We start from the raw sequence: 20,335 nt of genomic DNA, 5'->3' as shown, positions 1-20,335 counted from the left end.
ACTCCATATTGTAAAGTCATCATTTGTCTGACGAGGGACAAGGCACGTCAACTTTCTGTAACACACAGAGAGTAGCAAGGATATTTGTCAGGCCTACATCAGAGCCCCTAAGGAGGGGGCAGAACTGGGGGTGGAATGGCCTCAGCTCTGTGTTGTATCTAAGCTTGCTGAGGAGGACATCCTATCACCTTTTTAGTGGAAAAAAAACCCACCTCAATTCAAAATGGGCTAGGGAAGCCGGGAGACGAGACAAACAGCCAAAGCTCAGGGTGTGTGAGGAAGGTGTGAGGTGTAAGCCTGCAGTCACTCGTTTCTGTATTTGTCAGTGTTTAAAGGACTGCACATCACTCTTCTGTCTGCCTTTATCTCTGTGTGTATCTCCAGCTAGCTTGTCTTTATCTCTAACTCTGTCTTTCTTGGGGATAATTATGAATGAAGCTGTTTCCTGCCCTCTTTCCTGGGCTTTCCTAACCATGATGCCAAGTTCTAGTGGGTGGGAGCACTCCCTGTCTTCTGCACGGTCTCACTCTGCTTCTGCTGGGCAGACCCTGATATTTCTGGGGAGGGGCCATTACTCCTCCACTCCTGGGAGACCCTGGCTCTTCTACAGGTGACCAAGGAGTTCAGTGGCCTGTGCCTACTTCCCAGACCAGTGGATGGTGAATGTGAGAAAAGCCTGGCCTTCTCACTGAAGATGATGTAAGAATAAGGTTGCTATAACCAGTAAGGGAAAGCAACCAATATGCCCAACGGAAGGCATTGAGCAAAGGCTGAACCGTGGGTACCTGCGATGGGGGACGAAGGAGCTCTCCCTCTCAACGGCCCTTGCTAGCCTGAGGGCCAGAGACAGGGCACTCTCAAAGCACACACCCCAGTGAACCAGTTCTTGCTGGTGGAAGGTTCTTTGGAACAAGTGCGTGTGCCCAGTGACCAAGTCCATGGGCTTCTGGTCAACGAACCCAGAAAGAGAAGGAGAATTGGTGCAATCCTTCCTAACCCAGCTAGCCACTGCCTCTTGATAGCACATGCAGTGACACACAGATGCTCAAATGGTATTTGGCTTGTCCACCAACATCCTCTTATGAAGGACTAGTGGAGAGAAGACCCTGACAGAGGACGCAGGTGAGGGCCGTGGCCCTGAGGTCCATGTACTGGGTGAGTGTTATACATAACTACCCCCAGAACAAACCAACCACCATCTCCCTTGCAAAAGATGATCCCAGCTGGGTGTGTTGGTTGTTTATATCCCTCATAGAGGGGTAGGAATGTCTACAAGATGGTCACCCGAGTATCTAGTTTCTCCCTGCCACTGTTGTATGCAATTCTGCTTTAATTGCACGTGGCCCCGAGTAGGGGCTAAAGTGTAGTATACAGGACAGGGCAGGCTAGGAGAGGCTTCATCTGTGAAGCTGTGGGAAAAATCAACATTCCTGCTGGCTAAAGATTCTCTGGTGTGGCCTCTGGAGGGCAGCACTCACACCCCAGGTAACTCCTTTGGAAGAAAGCCCAGTTGGTTCCCCAGAGTGAACTTTGGTGGAATTGTGCCTGTTTGTTGTTGGGCCTTAGGAGGAGAAGATTTTTTACACCCCCCCCCCACCCAGGCAGTAACTTCAGCAACAATAGGAGTAAATCATGGATAAAGGTCTCTAATGATGGACTCAGCAGGAAACAGCTGCACCCCTCCCCCACAGAGGTATGGGGTCCCTTCTATGGCTGCAGCTCCTGCAAGTCCTGCTGATGTTTTCTGTTTTACATGCTTTGCAAGTTCATGAAATTGTACGTTCCAACTTTTTCTCTCCATGAATAAATAGACTGAGGTCCTCTTGTCAGGAAGTGTTTGTCTGAGTGATGAAGTCTCCATGGCTACCCACACGCAGTCCATATCAATGTGGTGCTGTGCAGCAGTTGTCCCTTGAAAGTCACGCGGGCAGCTCAGGAAGTATGCAGCCTGGCCACGAAGGAGGCCACTGCTGGGGGAGGCCGAGTCCTTAACTGTGCTGTGTACAGGACATCCAGCCCATGCTCCGCTCCTGATGCTGCTGACTTGGGTTTGAATTGCTGCAGCTGAGAGAAAGGGTCCTCATCTCTAATAGAGGTATTTGGGAACTCTTGAGCTGAAAAGACTGAGTCCATGAAGAGTGGATGGTGAGCAAATGCTGTCCCTGTTCCCAAGTGACATACCAATCCCTTGGGCTGTAACTCAGTCCAAATGTGAAATGAACATTACTGTTCCTAGCGCCACAGACTGATCTGTGTCCCCAAAATTCAGCTTGAAATTTTCACCCACAGGACTTCAGATGTTTCATTTGAAAGCAGAGTTACTATGGCTGTGATTAGTTAGGTAGGGAACCCTAAAACCCCATGTGGAAAACCCCGTGAAGAGGAAGGGGTCTGCAGAGACTGGGTAGGAGGCCAGCTTTTTGTGCACCTGTCATTTTCTTATATATTAAAAATCTTAACTTATATTATTTATTTGTCTGTCTGTTGATTGGTGGGCTTGGGGGCATGTGTGCCAAAACACATGTCTGGAAGTCAGTAGACAACTTGCAAAAATCGTTTCTTCCCTTCTACTTTGTAGGTCCTGGGGATTGAGCTCATGTTATCAGGCTTGTCAAGTGCCCTTAGCTGTTGAGCATTGGAACAAAATAGAAACATCCCCCGGAAGCATTAGGACACGTGTAATTCTGCAGACTCCTGCCCCATCCCCAGTGCTGTCCTGGCCGCTGATGCTGCAGCCTGGTCAGACCCTCTAGCTCTTCTCTAGCCTCTCCCCCTTGCTAATAAAGTCTTGTAACTGCTTTGTTTCCCTCGGTATTATTATCTACCCCCACACCGAGTGTTGTCCCACCTCTGTCTGCCTTTGCTACTCATTCTCACTCCACTTCTGAAGGGGTCAGGTGGTATCCACCCAGCGTATCCCTCCTGTAGCATTCTGTGTTGCACAAAGTAGGTGTGCTTAACTGAACAGCTTTTTCCATTTTGAGGAAGAAAACTTTAGTTACTTTGTTACAGCATCCAATAGCTTTCAGTGGGTCTCATCCCATGTTTTCACCTAATTACCTGAGTTTCATTTCCTCTTTTATCCATTTCTTCTCTGTTGTTTTGAGATAGGATCTCATTCTATTCCAGGTTAATCTGGAACTCACTATGTATCCAGACTAGCCTCAAATTTATAGTGATCCTCCTGCCTCATCCTCCTGAGTACTGGGATTACAAGTATAAGCTACTGGACCAACCGGCCTCCCTTCCCTTTCCCTCCCTCCCTCCCTCCCTCCCTCCCTCCCTCCTTCCTTCCTTCCTCCCTCCCTCTCTCCCTCCCTCCTTTCCATTTCTCTCCCTCCCTCCTTCCCTGCCTCCTTTCATTTCTTAATTGGATTTTATTTTATGTGTATGGATGTTTTGCTTGCATATGCATGTATATATGTATATGTCTATGAGTCACATGCATTCCTGGTATTTTTGAAGTCCAGAAGAGGGTGTCAGATCCTTTGGAACTAGATGGTTGTATGTACTGTGAATTCTAATTGGTCTTAATAAATATCCGGAGTTAGATATAGGGGTTAATGCTGAAAGATCAGAGAAGTAGAGCTGCCAGCTACTGGTTCTTACTTCTACTGAATCCTTAGACCAAAGGGGCGATCCTGTCCCTATGAAACCTCAGACTGAATCCTGAGCTTCTGTCTCTTCCTCTCTTATATTCCTCTCTCCACCCAGCCATATCACTTCCCTTGGGAGCCACCATGTGGATTCTGGGAATCAAAACTGGGTCCTCTGGAAAAACAGTCAGTGCTCTTAACTACTGAGACATCTCTCCAGCCCCTGGGTTGGATTTTTGAGACAGAATCTTACATATCCCTGTTTCTTAGACTTTCTGTTGCTGTGATCAAAAGTAACTTAGCAGGGAGAGTTTATGTCGTCTTACGCTTCCAGGTAATAGCCCAACACTGAGGGACACCCCAATCCCAGCTGCCTACTACACCTCCTGATGACCACCATGCCTCCACAGGTGCAAACAGATAACACACTCTGAAGACCTTCCCCAGATCTCTGTGGTCTTCATCTTTGTCAATGAGGCACTTTCAGTTATCCTGCGCTCCGTACACAGCGTGGTCAACCATACACCTTCCCAGCTCCTGAAGGAAGTCATTTTGGTGGATGACAGCAGCGACAATGGTGAGTGGGGACCACGCCTCAAGGGCGGTGACATTGAGCACACAGCTTTGGAGCTGTGGACCAGCTCTCAGGGTGTATTGACTCTTGTGGCTGCCCCAGCCAACGGCTGCTAAGCTTGAAGCCATAGAGCTGGCTTGCTAAGCTTTGAGGCAACAGCCTGAAGGTGTGGCCAGGGTAGGCACCTTGCTAAGCAGCCTCCCATCTTCTGCTGATGGCCGCAACAGGTGGGGTTCTTGGCTGAAACCTTTTACTCTGATTTTGTGTTGTTAGGGTGCAGTTCTGTGCCACTTCTCAAGGCCACTACCAATGGGCCTGCATTAGTTACTTCTATCGGAGAGAATCAATTTAAGGAAGGGTCTGTTTTGGTCCCCAGGTTGAAGGTATAGTCCACCATGGCAGGGAAGGCATGGCAGAAGCAGCATGAGACAGCTGGTCACATCCACATCCCAGAAAGCAGAGAGAAACAGATGCTGGTGTTCAGCTCAGTTTCTCCTGTTTTATTTAGCTCAGGACTCCTGCTCAGGAGCAGTGCCGCCCACAGTTAGGACAGGCCTTCCACCTCAGCTAACCCAATCTAGAAACTCCCCATTTACCATTTTAACTATTTTCAAGTATGTGGCTCAGTGATACTGAGGATATCCATGTTGGGCAACCACTACCTCATAACTTTCAGAAGGTGTGTCTTTTGAGTCTCATTCTGTAGCCCAGCCTAGCTTGGGACTTCTTCTTCTTCTTTTTTAAATATATATATATACAATAGTCTGGTTGTGAGCCACCATGTGGTTGCTGGGAATTGAAATCAGGACCTTTGGACGAGCAGGCCATGCTCTTAACCGCCAAGCCATCTCTCTAGCCCAGCTTGGGACTTCTTATGCAGCCTAAGTTGATCTTAGACTCACAGAGATCCTCCTGCCTCACCTGCTTGAATTTTGGTATCACGGGCATGAGCCACCATGTTCTCACAAAACCAATTCTTTACCCGTCCCAGCCACCAGTACCCTCTTACTGTCCCTCTGGATTTGACACCTATAGGCATTTCATGAAGACAGTCAAACTGCATTTACCTGTTAGTGGCTGGTGTGTGTCACTTAGAACTATGTTGCAGTCCTCTATGTTGTGGTAGTATCAGAGTATCCCTATCTCATTATGACCAAGTGGCTCCCTGGTGTGGAGGAACCTTGCTGGCTGCACTGGACTTCATTCCTGTGTGTACAGGCCTGGGTGGACATTCCTTCACCTGTACAGGGTCTTCATTCTTGGTTATAGCTCAGCCATAGCTGCCTACGCTGCCTCTATCACTTTGGTCTGAGTTGTGCTCATTTTTTCCTTTGCTACCTTTCCCACCAGAATAGCAGCTTCCTAGCATTGGGGTTTTGTCCTCCCATAGTCTTGCCAGATGTTGGATCTCATCCAACCTAATGTGGCCTCACAGTACCTTTTTGAAACTCCAAGTTAGGAGCAGGACTCAAACGTCCCAGTCGTGGTCTGGGCTCTTGCCAGTGTAGCATGCTAACATACTTATCTTTCCCCTTCAGTGGAACTCAAGTTCAACCTGGACCAGTATGTTCACAAAAGGTACCCAGGCCTCGTGAAGGTTGTGCGCAACAGCCGCCGGGAAGGTCTGATCCGTGCCCGGCTTCAGGGCTGGAAGGTGGCCACGGCACCCGTTGTTGGCTTCTTTGATGCCCACGTGGAGTTCAACACTGGCTGGTAAGGGCTGGGGTTCCTGAATACATGGAAATCCTGTGGGCATCAGATCAGAGAGCACATAAAGACAGGTCAGGCCGTGGCTCTGGAGCTTTCCAGAGAGGAGCTCTGCTGATAGGCCAAGCCATTTGGCATAAGAAGGAGAATTTTCTTGACCTTGTAGGAAATTCTAGATCAAGAAATTTTAGATACTACTTCTCATTCAGGGGAAGGATTGGGCTCAGATGAAAAACCAAGGGGACTCTGTGACCAGAAGGTGAAGAAGTACCCCCATCTTGTGGCCACAGGCCTGCAGGTATGCAGGACATCCATTGCAGGAACAACCTATCTATCCCTACAGGATAGATTAGGATCCTGTGGTCCCTGGAGACAGGGACCTGTCCCTACTTGCTTCTTAGACCAGAGTAGGCCTGCGTAAGCTTAAGATATCCACAAGGGTTGAGTGCCCCCGAGTCTCTATCCTGGAGTTTTTCATGCTTGTTCAGCAAAAGATGCCTTGGAGGACAGTATCTTTATCCCGCAAGTGGCCCATACTGGGGAAGCCATGTCAGAACTAGCTTCTTGTCCCCTGCTGTCCTCCTTGCTGACCCTGGGCAGGAGCTGGGCAAAGGAGCAGGGAGCTTCCTGCTTCAGCAAAGTCCTCTTTGGATGACCAGGATCCTTAGGGTGTCCTGTATCTGCAGGTATGTTTGGCAGGGATCACCTATGGTCTTTGTTTCTCTTATGGAAAAGGGGGCACTAGAGACCATACTTGTGGCTCTACTCTGGGACTCAGTGCCTCTGTGTTTATCAAGATTGCAGCAGAGTGACACCTGTCATCACAAATGTGCATGTCACATGAGCAACTGGGACCTTAAGACATGGGTAGGCCAAGGTGTTGTGGGAAGTGAGAGTGGGCACCAGAGGGTGCAGAAAACAGAGCAGGAGAGAGAAAAGGTGGCCTGGAATAGTACTTCCCTGGGCCACTGTGACCAAAGCCCCTCACTAGCTACTGGCAATAGCTGGGATTTGTCCTCTGCCAAGTCAGGCACCTAGATCAAGGTGCTTTGGGGATGCATCCCTCTGAGGCTCTAGAGAGGGTCTTGCTCTCTCTCCGCTCCTGGTGGCCAGGTGTCCCTCAGCATGTGGCTGCTCTTCTCTGCTGGCCTTCACCTGGCCTCCTGTCTCTTATTGGAACCCTGGTTACTGGCTCGGCCAGGAAGCTCTTGCTCCGAACCTGTTGAGATAACTGGGGTATCCCTTAGTTGTGCAAGAAAAACTGCATCTAAGCCACACCTGTCTGAGAGGCCGAACAAGGTGAACCAGGAAACGTACAACAACCACGAGTTCATAGACACGCTGGACTAATGAGTGGGCAATTGCACACAGTTGTGCATGGAGACCCTTTGTAACACTCAGTCCCCCAACCCCCAGTTGACACCATGACAAACTTTTGAAAACTGAGCTGGTGGGCTGGTGAGATGGCTGGAGGGCAGAGGCTCTTGCTGCCAAGCCCGGCTCTGATCCCTGAGACCCACATGGCAGGAGGGAATCAGTCACTCTAAGTTGTCCTCTGATCTCCGTATATATAATGGCATGCTCGCTCTCTCTCGCGCTCGTGTGTGTGATTTAAATTTCCTTTAAAGAGGTGGCAGAAGCGATACAAAAACTCTGAGTTATAGTCTCTCTTGAAAATGGGGCAAAATAGATAACTGGATGTTCCCTGGTGACCTGACCTGGGGCGGGTCCTCACTGTGGACCCTGAGAGGCTCTGTGAATACCTTCTGTGGGCTTGGGCTGCTGGTTGTGCTCAACAGGTGTATGACAGACCTGGCTTCCTTCTGTTCCTCATACTCCCATGCTTCCCTTCTCTGTCGCTCTGTGACAAGATTCTTCTTCCATTTTTCTGTCACCTCCTTGAATCCTGTATCATTCATTATGTGTCATCGTGTATCCTCCCACCAGATTCACCTCTTACTGTGGCGTGGGTTGTGCACTGCACACTTCACACTCTCTCTACCATCAGTTCCCTGAGGGATAGTGGACGCTAGGAGAGCTGAATTGATCAGTCAGAATGAAATTGTTTAACCTGTATAACTCTCATTTCATTCAACTGGAAACCCCACTTCTGTGAATGGCACCTTCCGAGCACAGCCTTTATTGCAGATCCTGCATGTTAGCAGGCATGGCATTTGCAGTCTCTCTGGTGTGCTGTGTGCACTCATCCATTGATGAGGCATTAGGTCAGTAGAGGCTCCCAGAGGGATGAGGTTAGGGGCTGGTCCCTCTCCATATTGCCCCGACTCTTGATCCTTCCATCTCTGAGGCACACAGACCCTTAGCCTCAGTCTCCTCAATCTCGGATATTACCTGAACCTCAGTTTGGATGCAGTTCTCCAAACAGAACCTTGTCCTCTGGTAGACAGTGCAAGGCCTGTCCGTGCTACCTCCAGGATACTGCACAGGCATCAGCCAAGCTGATGCCATAAGAGAAAGCCTGCTGTTTTGGCCCTTTGTCTCTGACTTTAGAGTTTCTCTTGCCAGTCTCTCCCATGGCCTGCTGATCCCCTGCCCCCATGCATACGGGGCATGTGCCAATGACTGGTAAAGCTGCTCTGTCAGCGTAGAGTTCCATCCCCACACCCTAGTGTCCTCCCACTCAGTGCCCAGAGCACTGCACACTGGATCCCATCTAGAGCTGCAGAGCTCCCCCCACTCACTACTTCCTGCTTTCCATGGTGCCTTTCACCTCCCACACATCCTCTACTCAAGCTTCACCATCCTCATTCCCCTTAACCGTGGCCTGTTATGTAGGCTGTGCATTGCGAACAGCATATGTAAGCACCATGAGGCATGGAAATTTTTTTCTTATGAATGCAATCTGTTACAACAAGGGTGGCCCACAAAAGTCTTCAGTTAGCTCTTGCAAATGAATGTACCTAGAGGTACAGGACTAGAGGGGAGAGTAGGATTCGGCTAAGAAAGCTCTCTGTACAATCCCAGGGCCCTGGCTGACCCATGAAGAACATTCAGATGTCCCTGTGCTTAGCACTGACCAGTCAAAAAGGCCCAGGCTTTGGTCAGGTTAGTGTTCTGGGTTAACCATTCCTAGTAGTCCAAGACTACCATAACTGGGTCCTGTGCACAGCAGATCGGGGCCAACCAAGCTTAGATACCAGGCTTAGCTGAAGGATCTGCACTCTTGGCCAGTGGAGCTCCTTCCTTGGGTTGCTGGGGGTTCTGGGGTGGCTCTTGTTCATGGCCAATGCCTTCCTCAGGGCTGAGCCCGCCCTTGCGCGGATCCAGGAAGACCATCGGCGCATCATCCTGCCAGCCATTGACAACATCAAGTACAGCACATTTGAGGTACAGCAATATGCCAGCGCTGCCCATGGCTACAACTGGGGCCTGTGGTGCATGTACATCATCCCTCCGCAGGACTGGCTGGACCGTGGTGATGAGTCAGCTCCCATCAGGTGAGCCAGGATCAGGGTGAGGGTGGGAAGTGCCACCAAAGATGGTTCAGGACCAGAGGGAGGGTCATTTCCCTGAGGAAGGCCCAGCCTGGCCTCAGATGAAAAATGTGCTTTTTACAGGGGTGATATGGACTGCCAAGACTACAGAGTACCATGACTGGGGACAGGGCTAGCTCAGATCCAAGTCCAGAATGATGACCAAATTAGAGCAGGTTACACAGCCTGGTTGTGTGAGGTTGGAAGGAGAGGCAGAGACACAGAGAAGGAGAGAGACTAAAAGAGACAGCATTGGAGGAGGTCAAAGACAGAGAGATGGGGTAGGTTGAGTGACAGAGACTGAGACAGCAACAGAAAGACAAGACAGACTGCGAGACAGTGGCAGAAGGAGACAGAAAGACCGAGACATAAAGGCTAAAGGCTAGAGATGTATAAACAAAGACAGAAGCGCGAGAGAAATAGAGACTAAGGAGGAGACAGAGGCAGACAGGAAAGAGACTGAGAGAGATAAAGAGATGGGAAGAAATCTAGAGACAGAAAGGCGGAGAGCAGGGGAGGCAGCCCATGGCTGGGAACTGTGTTAGTACTCTGGCCTCACGTTGCCCCGGGGAACATTCACTTTCAGTTTGAATTGGTTCCTTAGACTTGAGGAGTGGAGATCTGAGCATTTTGAAAATACATGATGCCAGCATTTCATGAGATCGGGGAGCCCCATTCATCCAAAAGAATTCCGGGCTCTGCCCAGCAGGGGACCTGGGAGCTCATTTGTGGGAGACCCTGCCACTATCTGTCATCCTGTTGAATTTTGATGTCGTCTTTGACCTGCCTGTGTTGCCACTCCCACGTTTCTGCAGTTTCCACGCCCTTCCCCAGAGTCCCCCTCCCACCACATCATCTGGTGAGCCCCTGGGGAATCTGTGCCTTCACATCTGGTAGTTTGTTCTACTTTCTTCTGGGGACCAGCCTGGGTTTGAAAACTGTCTTTGGAATGAATGAATGAATATCTCCAGGTGCTGCTGGGCCCAGGGTGCTGTTGCTTACCTTGCAGTGGGTCTTGGTGGGACCACCTCTTTGCCTCCCAATGAAAATGTTGCATTCTGCCTAGAATGCTGCAAAGTAGCTTCAATCCCTTGGACCAGTCTCTCCGATAGGAGGGTCTCCTGGAGATCTTCCAGGCTAGTGCACACCTCAACCCTGCAGACTGTAGAACTAGTTGGTTGAAGTGCCCTGCTCATCTCTGGCAAACAGCTATTGGCAGTAAATCCAGATGAAATCATTTGGCACAGAAAGGGAAAAAATTTATCCCAGAAGAAAAAATGGTTTCACAATGCTAAGATGAAGGAGCTTTCAAAATTGGCAAAGTACCATCTCTCCATACCTCCTAGCTCCACATGGCTCTTTCCTTAGAGATGGACCATGTCTTGGAGTTGGGGCAGCCTGCAGTGATCGAGTAGGGGTCTGTGCTCTGGACTTTGCAACAAGGCCAAAGGGTGGAGCTTCCCAAAGCACAAGGCTCACAGATGGCTCCCAAGGGGCTCATTGAAGCAGAGAGTGACAGTCTGAAGGTTATTTGAGATTCATTTCATGATACCGATTAGTAGCGAGATAAATGTGTGTGTGTGTGACAGTTTAGAAATCTGTGGAAGTCAGAGGCCCAAAAGGAGGCATCCCCCACAGTTTGTGGCAGACTCTGGATATTCAAGAGACAGCGGAGCGCAAGCTTGCAGGCCTACGTCTGGTGGGACGGTGATTCCCAAGCACATTCTTTTTTTTAAAAAAATATTTATTTATTTATTTATTTATTATGTATACAATATTCTGTCTGTGTGTATGCCTGCAGGCCAGAAGAGGGCGCCAGACCTCATTACAGATGGTTGTGAGCCACCATGTGGTTGCTGGGAATTGAACTCAGGACCTTTGGAAGAGCAGGCAATGCTCTTAGCCACTGAGCCATCTCTCCAGCCCCCCAAGCACATTTTTTAGAATCACCCAGGAACTGTTAACCTTGCTGCCAGAAACCAGCTAACTAATGGGGCCGACTTAACAGATGCCGCATAAAAAGGATGTGCACGTGGTTAAACACTGGGAAGATGCTGGACAGAAACCCCAATGGAAAACTCGCAATTGAACCCTTGCAGAGGTACCACTGCGTGTACTCAAGAGGATGGCTGAAATGGAGATTGACAATACTTTTAGTGGGTGGAGCACACAGAAGCTTGTGTCTGGCTGGTGGAAGCCACTTTGGAGAACAGGCAATCTCTTTTAAATACACGAGAACTTTGTATAATCTGGACACTATTCCTGGCAGGTTTTTTTTTTATTTTCTTTCTTTCTTTCTTTTTGAGTACTGATAGCTAGAATATTGTTTATTTGAATGTACTTTGATTCCAGCTTTGCTCACGTTTTGGCATGTTTTAATATTTCATCTACATCTTTACTCTTGCATTGCTTAGTTAGGTTTCATGATCCGATCTGTGTTTCTTATTGATTTTTTTGAGCTCTACATTTTTCTCTGCTCCTCCTGCCTCTCCCCTCTCCAACCATCTCCCAAGGTCCTCATGTTCCCATTTTACTCAAGAGATCTTGTCGGGCTGGAGAGGTGGCTCAGTGGTTAAGAGCATTGCCTGCTCTTCCAAAGGTCCTGAGTTCAATTCCCAGCAACCACATGGTTGCTCACAATCATCTGTAATAAGGTCTGGTGCCCTCTTCTGGCCTGCAGACATACACAGAGACAGAATATTGTATACATAATAAATAAATAAATATTTAAAAAAAGAGATCTTGTCTTTTTCTGCTTCTCATGTAGATTAGATCTATGTATGTCTCTCTTAGAGTCCTCATTGTTGTCTAGGTTCTTTGGGATTGTGATTTGTAGGCTGGTTTTCTTTACTTTATGTCTAAAAGCCACTTATGAGTGAGTACATGTGAGAATTGATTTCTGTGTCTGGATTACCTCACTCAAAATGATGTTTTCTAGCTCCATCCATTTGCCTGCAAATTTCAAGATGTTGTCATTTTCTTCTGCTGTATAGTACTCCATGGCGTAAGTTACCACATTTTCCTCATCTATTCTTTGGTCAAGGGGCATTTAGGCTGTTTCCATGTTCTGGCTATGACAAACAATGCTGCTGTGAACATAGTTGAGCACATGTCCTTGTGGCACGGTTGAGTATCCTTTGGATATATACCCAAAAGTGGTATTGCTGGGTCTTGAGGTAGGTTGTTTCCTAATTTTCTGAGAAATCACCACACTGACATCCAAAAGGTCACACTACCACGAGCAATGCAGGAGTGTTCCCTTTACCCCACATCCTCTCCAGCATAAGCTGTCATGAGTGTTTTTGATCTTGGCCATTCTTATAGGTGTAAGATGGAATCTCAGAGTTGTTTTGATTTGCATTTCTCTAATGACTAAGGAAGCTGAACATTTCTTTAAGTGTCTTTCAGCCATTTTAGATTCCTCTGTTGAGAGTTTTCTGTTTAGGTCTATACCCCATTTGTTTTTATTGGATTATGTGTTCTTTTGATGACCAATTTTTTGAGTTCTTTGTATATTTTGGAGATCAAATCTCTGTCTGATGTAGGGTTGGTGAAGATGTTTTCCCATTCTGTAGGCTGTCATTTTGTCTTATTGACCATGTCCTTTGCTTTACAAAATCTTTTATGTTTCAGGAGGTCCCATTTATTAATTGTTTCTCTCAGTATCTGTGCTACTGTGGTTATATTTAGGAAGTGGTTCCCTGTGCCAATGCGTTCAAATGTACTTCCCACTTTCTCTTCTATAAGGTTCAGTGTAGCTGGCTTTATGTTGAGGTCTTTGATCCATTTGGACTTGAGTTTTGTGCATGGTGATAGATATGGGTCTATTTTCATTCTTTTACATGTTGACATCCAGTTTTGCCTAGCAGGTTTTTCAAAATGAATGAAAGCACAGTCCATTAAAAGTTTTTTTTTTTTTTTTTTTTTTTTGGTTTTTCGAGACAGGGTTTCTCTGCGGCTTTGGAGCCTGTCCTGGAACTAGCTCTGTAGACCAGGCTGGTCTCGAACTCACAGAGATCCGCCTGCCTCTGCCTCCCGAGTGCTGGGATTAAAGGTGTGCGCCACCACCGCCCGGCCCATTAAAAGTTTTATATACAAGTGCCTGTAATGGCAATTTTTAAAATAACAGACTCAGTGTAGAAACAAGCCAAATGTTTTGAGCAGGTGAGTCCTGCATGACATGGCTTCCCTCACTCTGAAGGACCAGGAGTCACAGAGGAGGTCCTGACAGATACAGATAGCCTCCCTCCTAGATTTACCCTTGGAGGTGGTTTGATAGTCCGGTGTACACGACTGTCTTGGTATTGCTGTCTCTCCTGCCTGAGAGTCTAAAGGAGAATCCAGTCGGGCATCAACTCTGGAGCACCAGGAACAAGGAGGGTGGGAATTTCATCATTGCCTCCCCACCTCTGATGCGTGAGGAAAAAATGTTGGGTGAGCCCTGTCAGATGTCACTTCCCTCACAGTTTTGTGTGAGGAGCAATAAAAGGGAATTCTGTCAGTCAGAAACGTGCATGGATCTAATTTATATGAGAAGTAGAAAAAGACAACATCTCCGGAGTAAATTGGAAGCATGGGGACCTTGGGAGTGGGTTGAAGGGGAGGGGAGAGGCAGGAAGGGGAGCAGAGAAAAATGTAGAGCTCAATAAAGATCAATAAAAAAGGAAGCTGAGAGACATATCTGTTATACATTAGGATTGTATCTTAACCAATCAAGTTTTTGCTGTTAAAAGTCGGAGTGCTATTAAAATTTTGTTACCATTAGCTTTGTGAACAACAAAAAAACCACGTACCGACAGTTGCTTTTTAATACCGCGGTGTTCTCAGGTGGTTCACTGCTGCCTTCCAGCCAGTGGGAGCAGAATGCTTCTGTTCACCTTGATGCAGACCAATGTCTCTTCATTTTTTATTGGAAAGACTTGGGCCTGCAGAAGGCCAGGGACCGGGAGCCCTGAGTGTCCTTTACTGACTTCAGCATCAGGAGCTGTGGAAGAACATGACAAGTCCCTCAGAGTCCTGTGGCCTGGGAGAGGCTAAGTTCTGAATGCTGAGGGATGCCTTTGTTCTGAGACAGAATCTTCTTTTTTTTTCTATTCAACATAGTTTTTACTACTTATAAATAATACCAATCAAAATTTCCACTTCCTCCCCTCCTCCCACTTGCCTCCCGTTCCCCTCTCCCCCTCCAGTCCTGAGAGAGGGCAGGGAATCCTGCCCTGTGGGAAGTCCAGGGCCCTCCCTGCTCCATCCAGGCTTAGGAAAGTGTGCATCCAAATAGACTAGGATCCCAAAAAGTCAGTACATGCAGTAGAGACAAATCCCAGTGCCATTATCATTGGCTTCTCAGTCTGCCCCCATTGTCAGCCACATTCAGAGGGTCCAGTTTGATCCCATGCTGGTTCAGTCCCAGTCCAGCTGGATCTGGTGAGCTCTCATTTGCTCAGGCACACTGTCTCAGTGGGTGGACCAACCCCTCATGGTCCTGACTTCCTTGCTCATATTCTCCCTCCTTCTGTTCCTCAACTGGACCTTGGGAGCTCAGTCCAGTGCTCCGATGTGGGTCTCTGTCTCTATCTCCCTCTGGCCGGACGAAGGTTCTATGGTGATATTCAAGATAGTCATCAGTCTGACTACGGGACAAGGCCAGTTCAGAAACCCTCTCCTCCACTGCCCAGGGTCATCCCCATGGACTCCTGGGAACCCCTCCAGAGCCAAGCACTTTGCCAACCCCAAAATGGATCCCTCATTAAGATATCTCTTTCCCTGCTCCCATATCCGTCCTTCCTCCATCTCAACCATCCCACTCCCCCAAACTCTCCCAACCCTCCCCTCTCCCTTGTCTTTCCTCCCTCTCCCCTTCCCCTCACCCCACCCCACCTCCATGCTCCTAACTTTTGTCTGGCGATCTTGTCTGCTTCCAATTTCCAGGAGGATCTATATATGTTTTTCTTTGGGTTCACCTTATTACTTAGCTTCTCTAGGATTGCGAACTATAGATTCAATGTCCTTTGTTTATGGCTAGAATCCACTAATGAGTGAGCACATACCATATTCATATTTTTGGGTCTGGGTTATTTCACTCAGGATAGTGTTTTCTATTTTCATTCATTTGCATGCAAAATTCAAGATATCATTGTTTTTAAACACTGAGTAGTATTCTAATGTGTAGATGTGCCACACTTTCTTTAACCATTTTTCCATTGAGGGTCATCTAGGTTGTTTCCAGGTTCTGGCTATTAAAAATAATGCTGCTATGAACATAGTTGAACAAATGCTTTTATAGTATGATTGGCCGTCTCTTGTGTATATTCCCAAGAGTGGTATTGCTGGATCCTGAGATAAGTTGACTCCCAATTTTCTGAGAAACCGCCACACTGATTTCCAAAGTGGTTGCACAAGTTTGCATTCCCACCAGCAATGGGAGGTTCCCCTTACTCCACATCCTCTCCAGCATAGGTTGTCATTAGTGTTTTTGATTCCAATGGAATTGAACTGAAGACCCGAATATTAATCCACAAACATATGAACACCTGATTTTTGACAAAGAAGCTAAAATTATACAATGGAAGAAAGAAAGCATCTTTAACAAATGGTGCTGGCATAACTGGATGTCAACCTGTAGAAGAATGAATATAGACCCATATCTATCGCCATACACAAACTCAAGTCCAAATGGATTAAAGACCTCAATAAAAATCCAACCACACTGAACCTGATAGAATAGAAAGTGAGAAATAGCCTGCAATACATGGGCACAGGAGACTACTTCCTCCGTATAACCCTAGTAGCACAGACAATAAGAGCAACAATGAATAAATGGGACCTCCTGAAACTGAGAAGCTTCTGTAAAGCAAAGGACACAGTCATGAAGACAAAAAGGCAACCTATTGAATGGGAAAAGATCTTCACCAACCCCATATCAGACGAAGGTCTGATCTTCAAAATATATAAAGAGCTCAAGAAACTAGACATTAAAATTCTCAATAACCCATTAAAAAATGGGGTACTGAACTGAACAGAGAATTCTCAACAAGAATTTCAAATGGACAAAAGATACTTAAGGACATGTTCAACTTCCTTAGCTATCAGGGAAATGCAAATCAAAACAACTTTGAGATACCATCCTTCACCTGAGACAGAATCTGCTATGCAAAGCCTAGAACGCCAAAGCGTGGCGAATGGCTCCCAGTCCCCACGTGTCCTGTGCTCTGTACATAGGCACTGCCTTTTCTTCATCTTTTCAGTCGCTTTCATCCTGCCCGGCAGACTTAGCGTACTCCACTCTGTTCCAGTTCATTCACACTTACGAAGTGTCTTCAGGACGGTGGCCACTCACTCTCCACCCCCACCTGGTCCTTTATTGGTCTTTGCCTTTCCACGTTACTTCTTCCCAGGGGTATGCACATTGATGGATTGTTTTTTTAGTTTTTGTTTTTTGTTTTAAGAGTCAGGGTTTTTTTCTGTGTAGCCCTGGCTGTCCTGGAACTTGCTCTGTAGATCAGACTGGCCACAAACTCAGAAATCCACCTGCCTCTACCACCCAAGTGCTGCTGGGATTAAAGGTGTGCACCATCACTGCCTGGTTGACATTTATGGATTTTTGGTGCCTAGATAATTAGCATATCCATTCATGATTTCAACAAAATGCCGAAAGGCTTTTTGCTGCCATTTTTAAGTGTGTGGGTTTAAATTGAAATATTACATGGCAGTTGGTAGTCTGTTGACTACAGCTGCGTAGCTGTTTACTCTGTAACTTCAGAGCCTGATGTCAGTCAAGGTTCATGAGGCTGAGTAGTGTACAACTTACACAGCTGCCCCATGTATTCCTGAAGTTTTATACACCAACAAGACGAGACATTGAAGGAAGAAGACTAGGCACACAACATGTGGAAAACAGTGACCAAAACCACTCTGGTCTGTACTGTTTTGCCAGGATTTACGGTATACAAGGACAGGCCCATGTCAGCAGCAGGGCTTACGGTATACAAGGACAGGCCCATGGCAGCTGAAGAAATGACCTTCTCACTATACCCAGGACACTTTGATGTCTGTGGGAACAAGAAGCATGGGGATACGAAGGTGTAGACTCAGCTTTGGTCTCACAGGCAGACTGGACTCTGGGCAGCACCATAATGATGCCCTCACTCGGTATCTCTCCTTTCCCAGGACACCTGCCATGATTGGCTGCTCGTTTGTGGTGGACCGGAAGTATTTCAGGGATATTGGCCTGCTGGACCCAGGCATGGAGGTGTACGGCGCAGAGAACATTGAACTGGGAATGAGGGTGAGTGGGCACAAGACTGGCATGCTCTGGGGAGCCAAGACTGCTTACAAGGGTGGGCCCGAGGCCCCATGCTGCTTGGGAGATTTTGTTAGTCCAGATAAGACAAAGGCCTAGTGGGAGTCCTTGCCAACAGTTTTAAGAGTGAAGTTCTGCCTGTGAGCCAATCAAAGCAGATGGAGCATGTATGTCTGTTAGTGCTCCAAACTATCATTCCTGTGTTATACACATGGGCTGGTGGGGTTGCATGGGAAAGTCTCATCCTCAGAGCAGGAGCCCCAGGCGACCACAGTGGGAAAACATTGGTCCTCATGCTAACTGGATATAGTTCAACATCCCTACCACCTTGGATAGAGCGGGAAGGCAGAGCAGCCACGGAAGGCATCGATGCTTCTATGAGGGGAGCTTGGGAACAACCTGCAGTGGAGGTTGACAAGCAGAACTGGGCACACGGGCCTTTCTGCAGAGCATGGACCTTGACCTCAAGCAGAGAGATTGTGGAATGAGATTAAACAATCACGAGCCCCTTTCAACCCTTGTGAGTGAGACGTGGGCACAGTCCTTACCCTGAGCCTTTGCCTCTGTATCCCTAGGACACTGGGCCTCTTGGAACCATTAGTAACAGATCTGCTGAACACCTCATAGCTGGGTTTTATGGCTACAAAAGGAACAGGAGAGGATAGCCAGCCGTCCCAAATCTTGCCTTCTAAGAAGGAAATAGTGTCCCTTAGAGGAGAGGACAGAGTAGGAAATGAAGCAGGGAGATGAGATGGGGGCACTACTCACAATGAAGACATTTAGGGAAATACTCTAGTGAGCTACAGGGATCTGGACAGCAAGGCAGGGTGTGGCAAGTAAGGACTGGCCTGTGCAAGGCTCTGAGGCAGCATGGATGCTCCAAGATCTGTGTGGCCTTACCTCAGAGACAGGAAAGTACACACCTAGTCCGTGAAGTAGGACATGGAGCACCAGACTCCCTGCTGTCTTCTCCAGGGTCCCTCTGACTTGTGGCATGGGGGAGGATAGACAGAAAAGACAAGGCATAGTTGAGAGAAGAACTGAGGAGATAGAGGAGGCAGTGGGCAGTGGACGGAGGGGAGGAATGCAGCTTTCCTGCCATATTGGTCTTGCGCATTGTCTCGGAGGTGTGGGGCTATCTGTGGGTGCCTCCCTCCAGATCCTGAAGTCTAAATTCAGCACCCACATAGCCAGTCTTTTCACTTTGAGAAAGACCTCGCTACAGCCAAAGGCCAAGCCAGGAGGGCCTGGTACTCAGCCTTATTCCAAGCCAGTGTTTTGTAGAGAAAACAGGTGTTCAATGCTTGGTTCGATGTGAAAAATGGCAGTCACACAGAGTTCTGCTGGAGAGAGCAAGGGGCAGGTCAGAGGCTGTGTGTGGCAGCCTTGCTAGGAGCTTGGCCTCCTGGAGGACAAAGAAAACTCAGATGAAAGCTTGAGGTCAATTTAGAATTTAGCAGAAAAACCCAAGAACAGGTGAGCCGTGAGCTTTACAGCTGGTGGAAGAGGGAGAAGAGAGAAGATGAGCAGGCATGGAGGCCAAGGTCAGCCACATGGTGGCAAGCAGCCAGGCTATGGAGACGGCAGCATTAGAGAGGCCAAAGACAGCACTGGGGAGTTGGAATGAATAGTTAAACTCTAACCAGCATCCCAGATAAAAAGAAGGGAATCATTGACTCTTCCTGAGTAGGAAAGTACAGAGATGGGCAGACCCAGGAGGACCTCATGGCTCCTTGGGGCTGCACCAAGGACTGAAATTCTGAATGTATAGAAATAATAGTCCTTTCATTGAGAAATCTCTCTGCACTTAGAGATGGAGCAAAGTCTCTTTACTAAAGCTTGTGGCCAGCTGGGGCTAAGGGCCGAGTACGATTGGCTGCTAACAGAAGACTTTACCAGCTTGGGAAAGCTTAGGCTCATGCACCTTACAGACGCCGCCATCCTCACCTCCCTGTGAGGGGCTGGCCCCAGGTCACGCGTGAAACAATTTAATGGTGGCAGGAAGGAGAGTGCCGGCATGACACTCGGCAAGTGGGAGACTCGCGGAGCAAAGATTCCTTAAATTTATTCAACCAGTGTTGTTCTTTTCAAGTAAATGTTACCTAGGTTCATCTTATCCATCTGGCAGAATTATGCTTTTCTCAAGAAAAGAACTGGGGGTTTTATGGCAGGCCAAGAATTAACATTGCTTGTGGCCCTGCACGGCCCCCTTGAACATGTCAAAGGCATGCTCTTTGGGGGTTAGTCTAAGGGCTGGTTAATCTTTGTGAATAAACATTTACATCCTAGCGTTGTTAATTTATTTATCTCTAACAGGCCTGCTTGGTATGCTACTTACCTTTGGAATATTTGGGGGCAGCACCCCTTAACTAAATTCTATTTTGTGTAATTTTATGTCACCTAAGCAAATCTATTAACAAATCCTTTATAACAGCAATTCTATTACTTTGGGTTTCTTTCTACATCAGGAAAAGTACATTTTCTTAAGGTAGACCCACCTTCCTAGAGGTAGTCCTGACTTGCCCCACAGGATTAACCCTTAAGGGACCAGACAAGGGCATGGCTCACCTAAAGGTAGCTCTTATTCTTTGCAGAGACCTGGACACAGAATTCAAGAGGGTGTAGCATGCATGCCCCTCATGTGTATGAAACACAAGTAGGCCTA

General features: G+C 47.6%; 1 protein-coding gene across 5 annotated transcripts in view; it reads left to right on the top strand.

Annotated features, from left to right (window-relative positions):
• Galnt9 (polypeptide N-acetylgalactosaminyltransferase 9) overlaps positions 1-20,335 on the top strand; it is a 76,826-nt gene that overhangs the window by 40,067 nt on the left and 16,424 nt on the right. For 4 of the 5 annotated variants that reach the window (XM_075981301.1, XM_075981284.1, XM_075981275.1 and 1 more), the window contains exons 3-6: positions 4,007-4,173; positions 5,709-5,883; positions 9,138-9,335; positions 17,538-17,655. In XM_075981301.1, coding sequence (XP_075837416.1) covers positions 4,007-4,173; positions 5,709-5,883; positions 9,138-9,335; positions 17,538-17,655 — 658 coding nt within the window. The remainder of the gene's footprint in view (positions 1-4,006; positions 4,174-5,708; positions 5,884-9,137; positions 9,336-17,537; positions 17,656-20,335) is intronic. The other variant, XM_075981292.1, reaches the window with a different exon arrangement.

Source organism: Microtus pennsylvanicus, chromosome 1 (assembly GCF_037038515.1).
Source record: "Microtus pennsylvanicus isolate mMicPen1 chromosome 1, mMicPen1.hap1, whole genome shotgun sequence".
Taxonomy (NCBI): domain Eukaryota; kingdom Metazoa; phylum Chordata; class Mammalia; order Rodentia; family Cricetidae; genus Microtus; species Microtus pennsylvanicus.
Note: the sequence above shows the minus strand (reverse complement) of the source record. Positions and strands in the feature narration are given on the sequence as shown.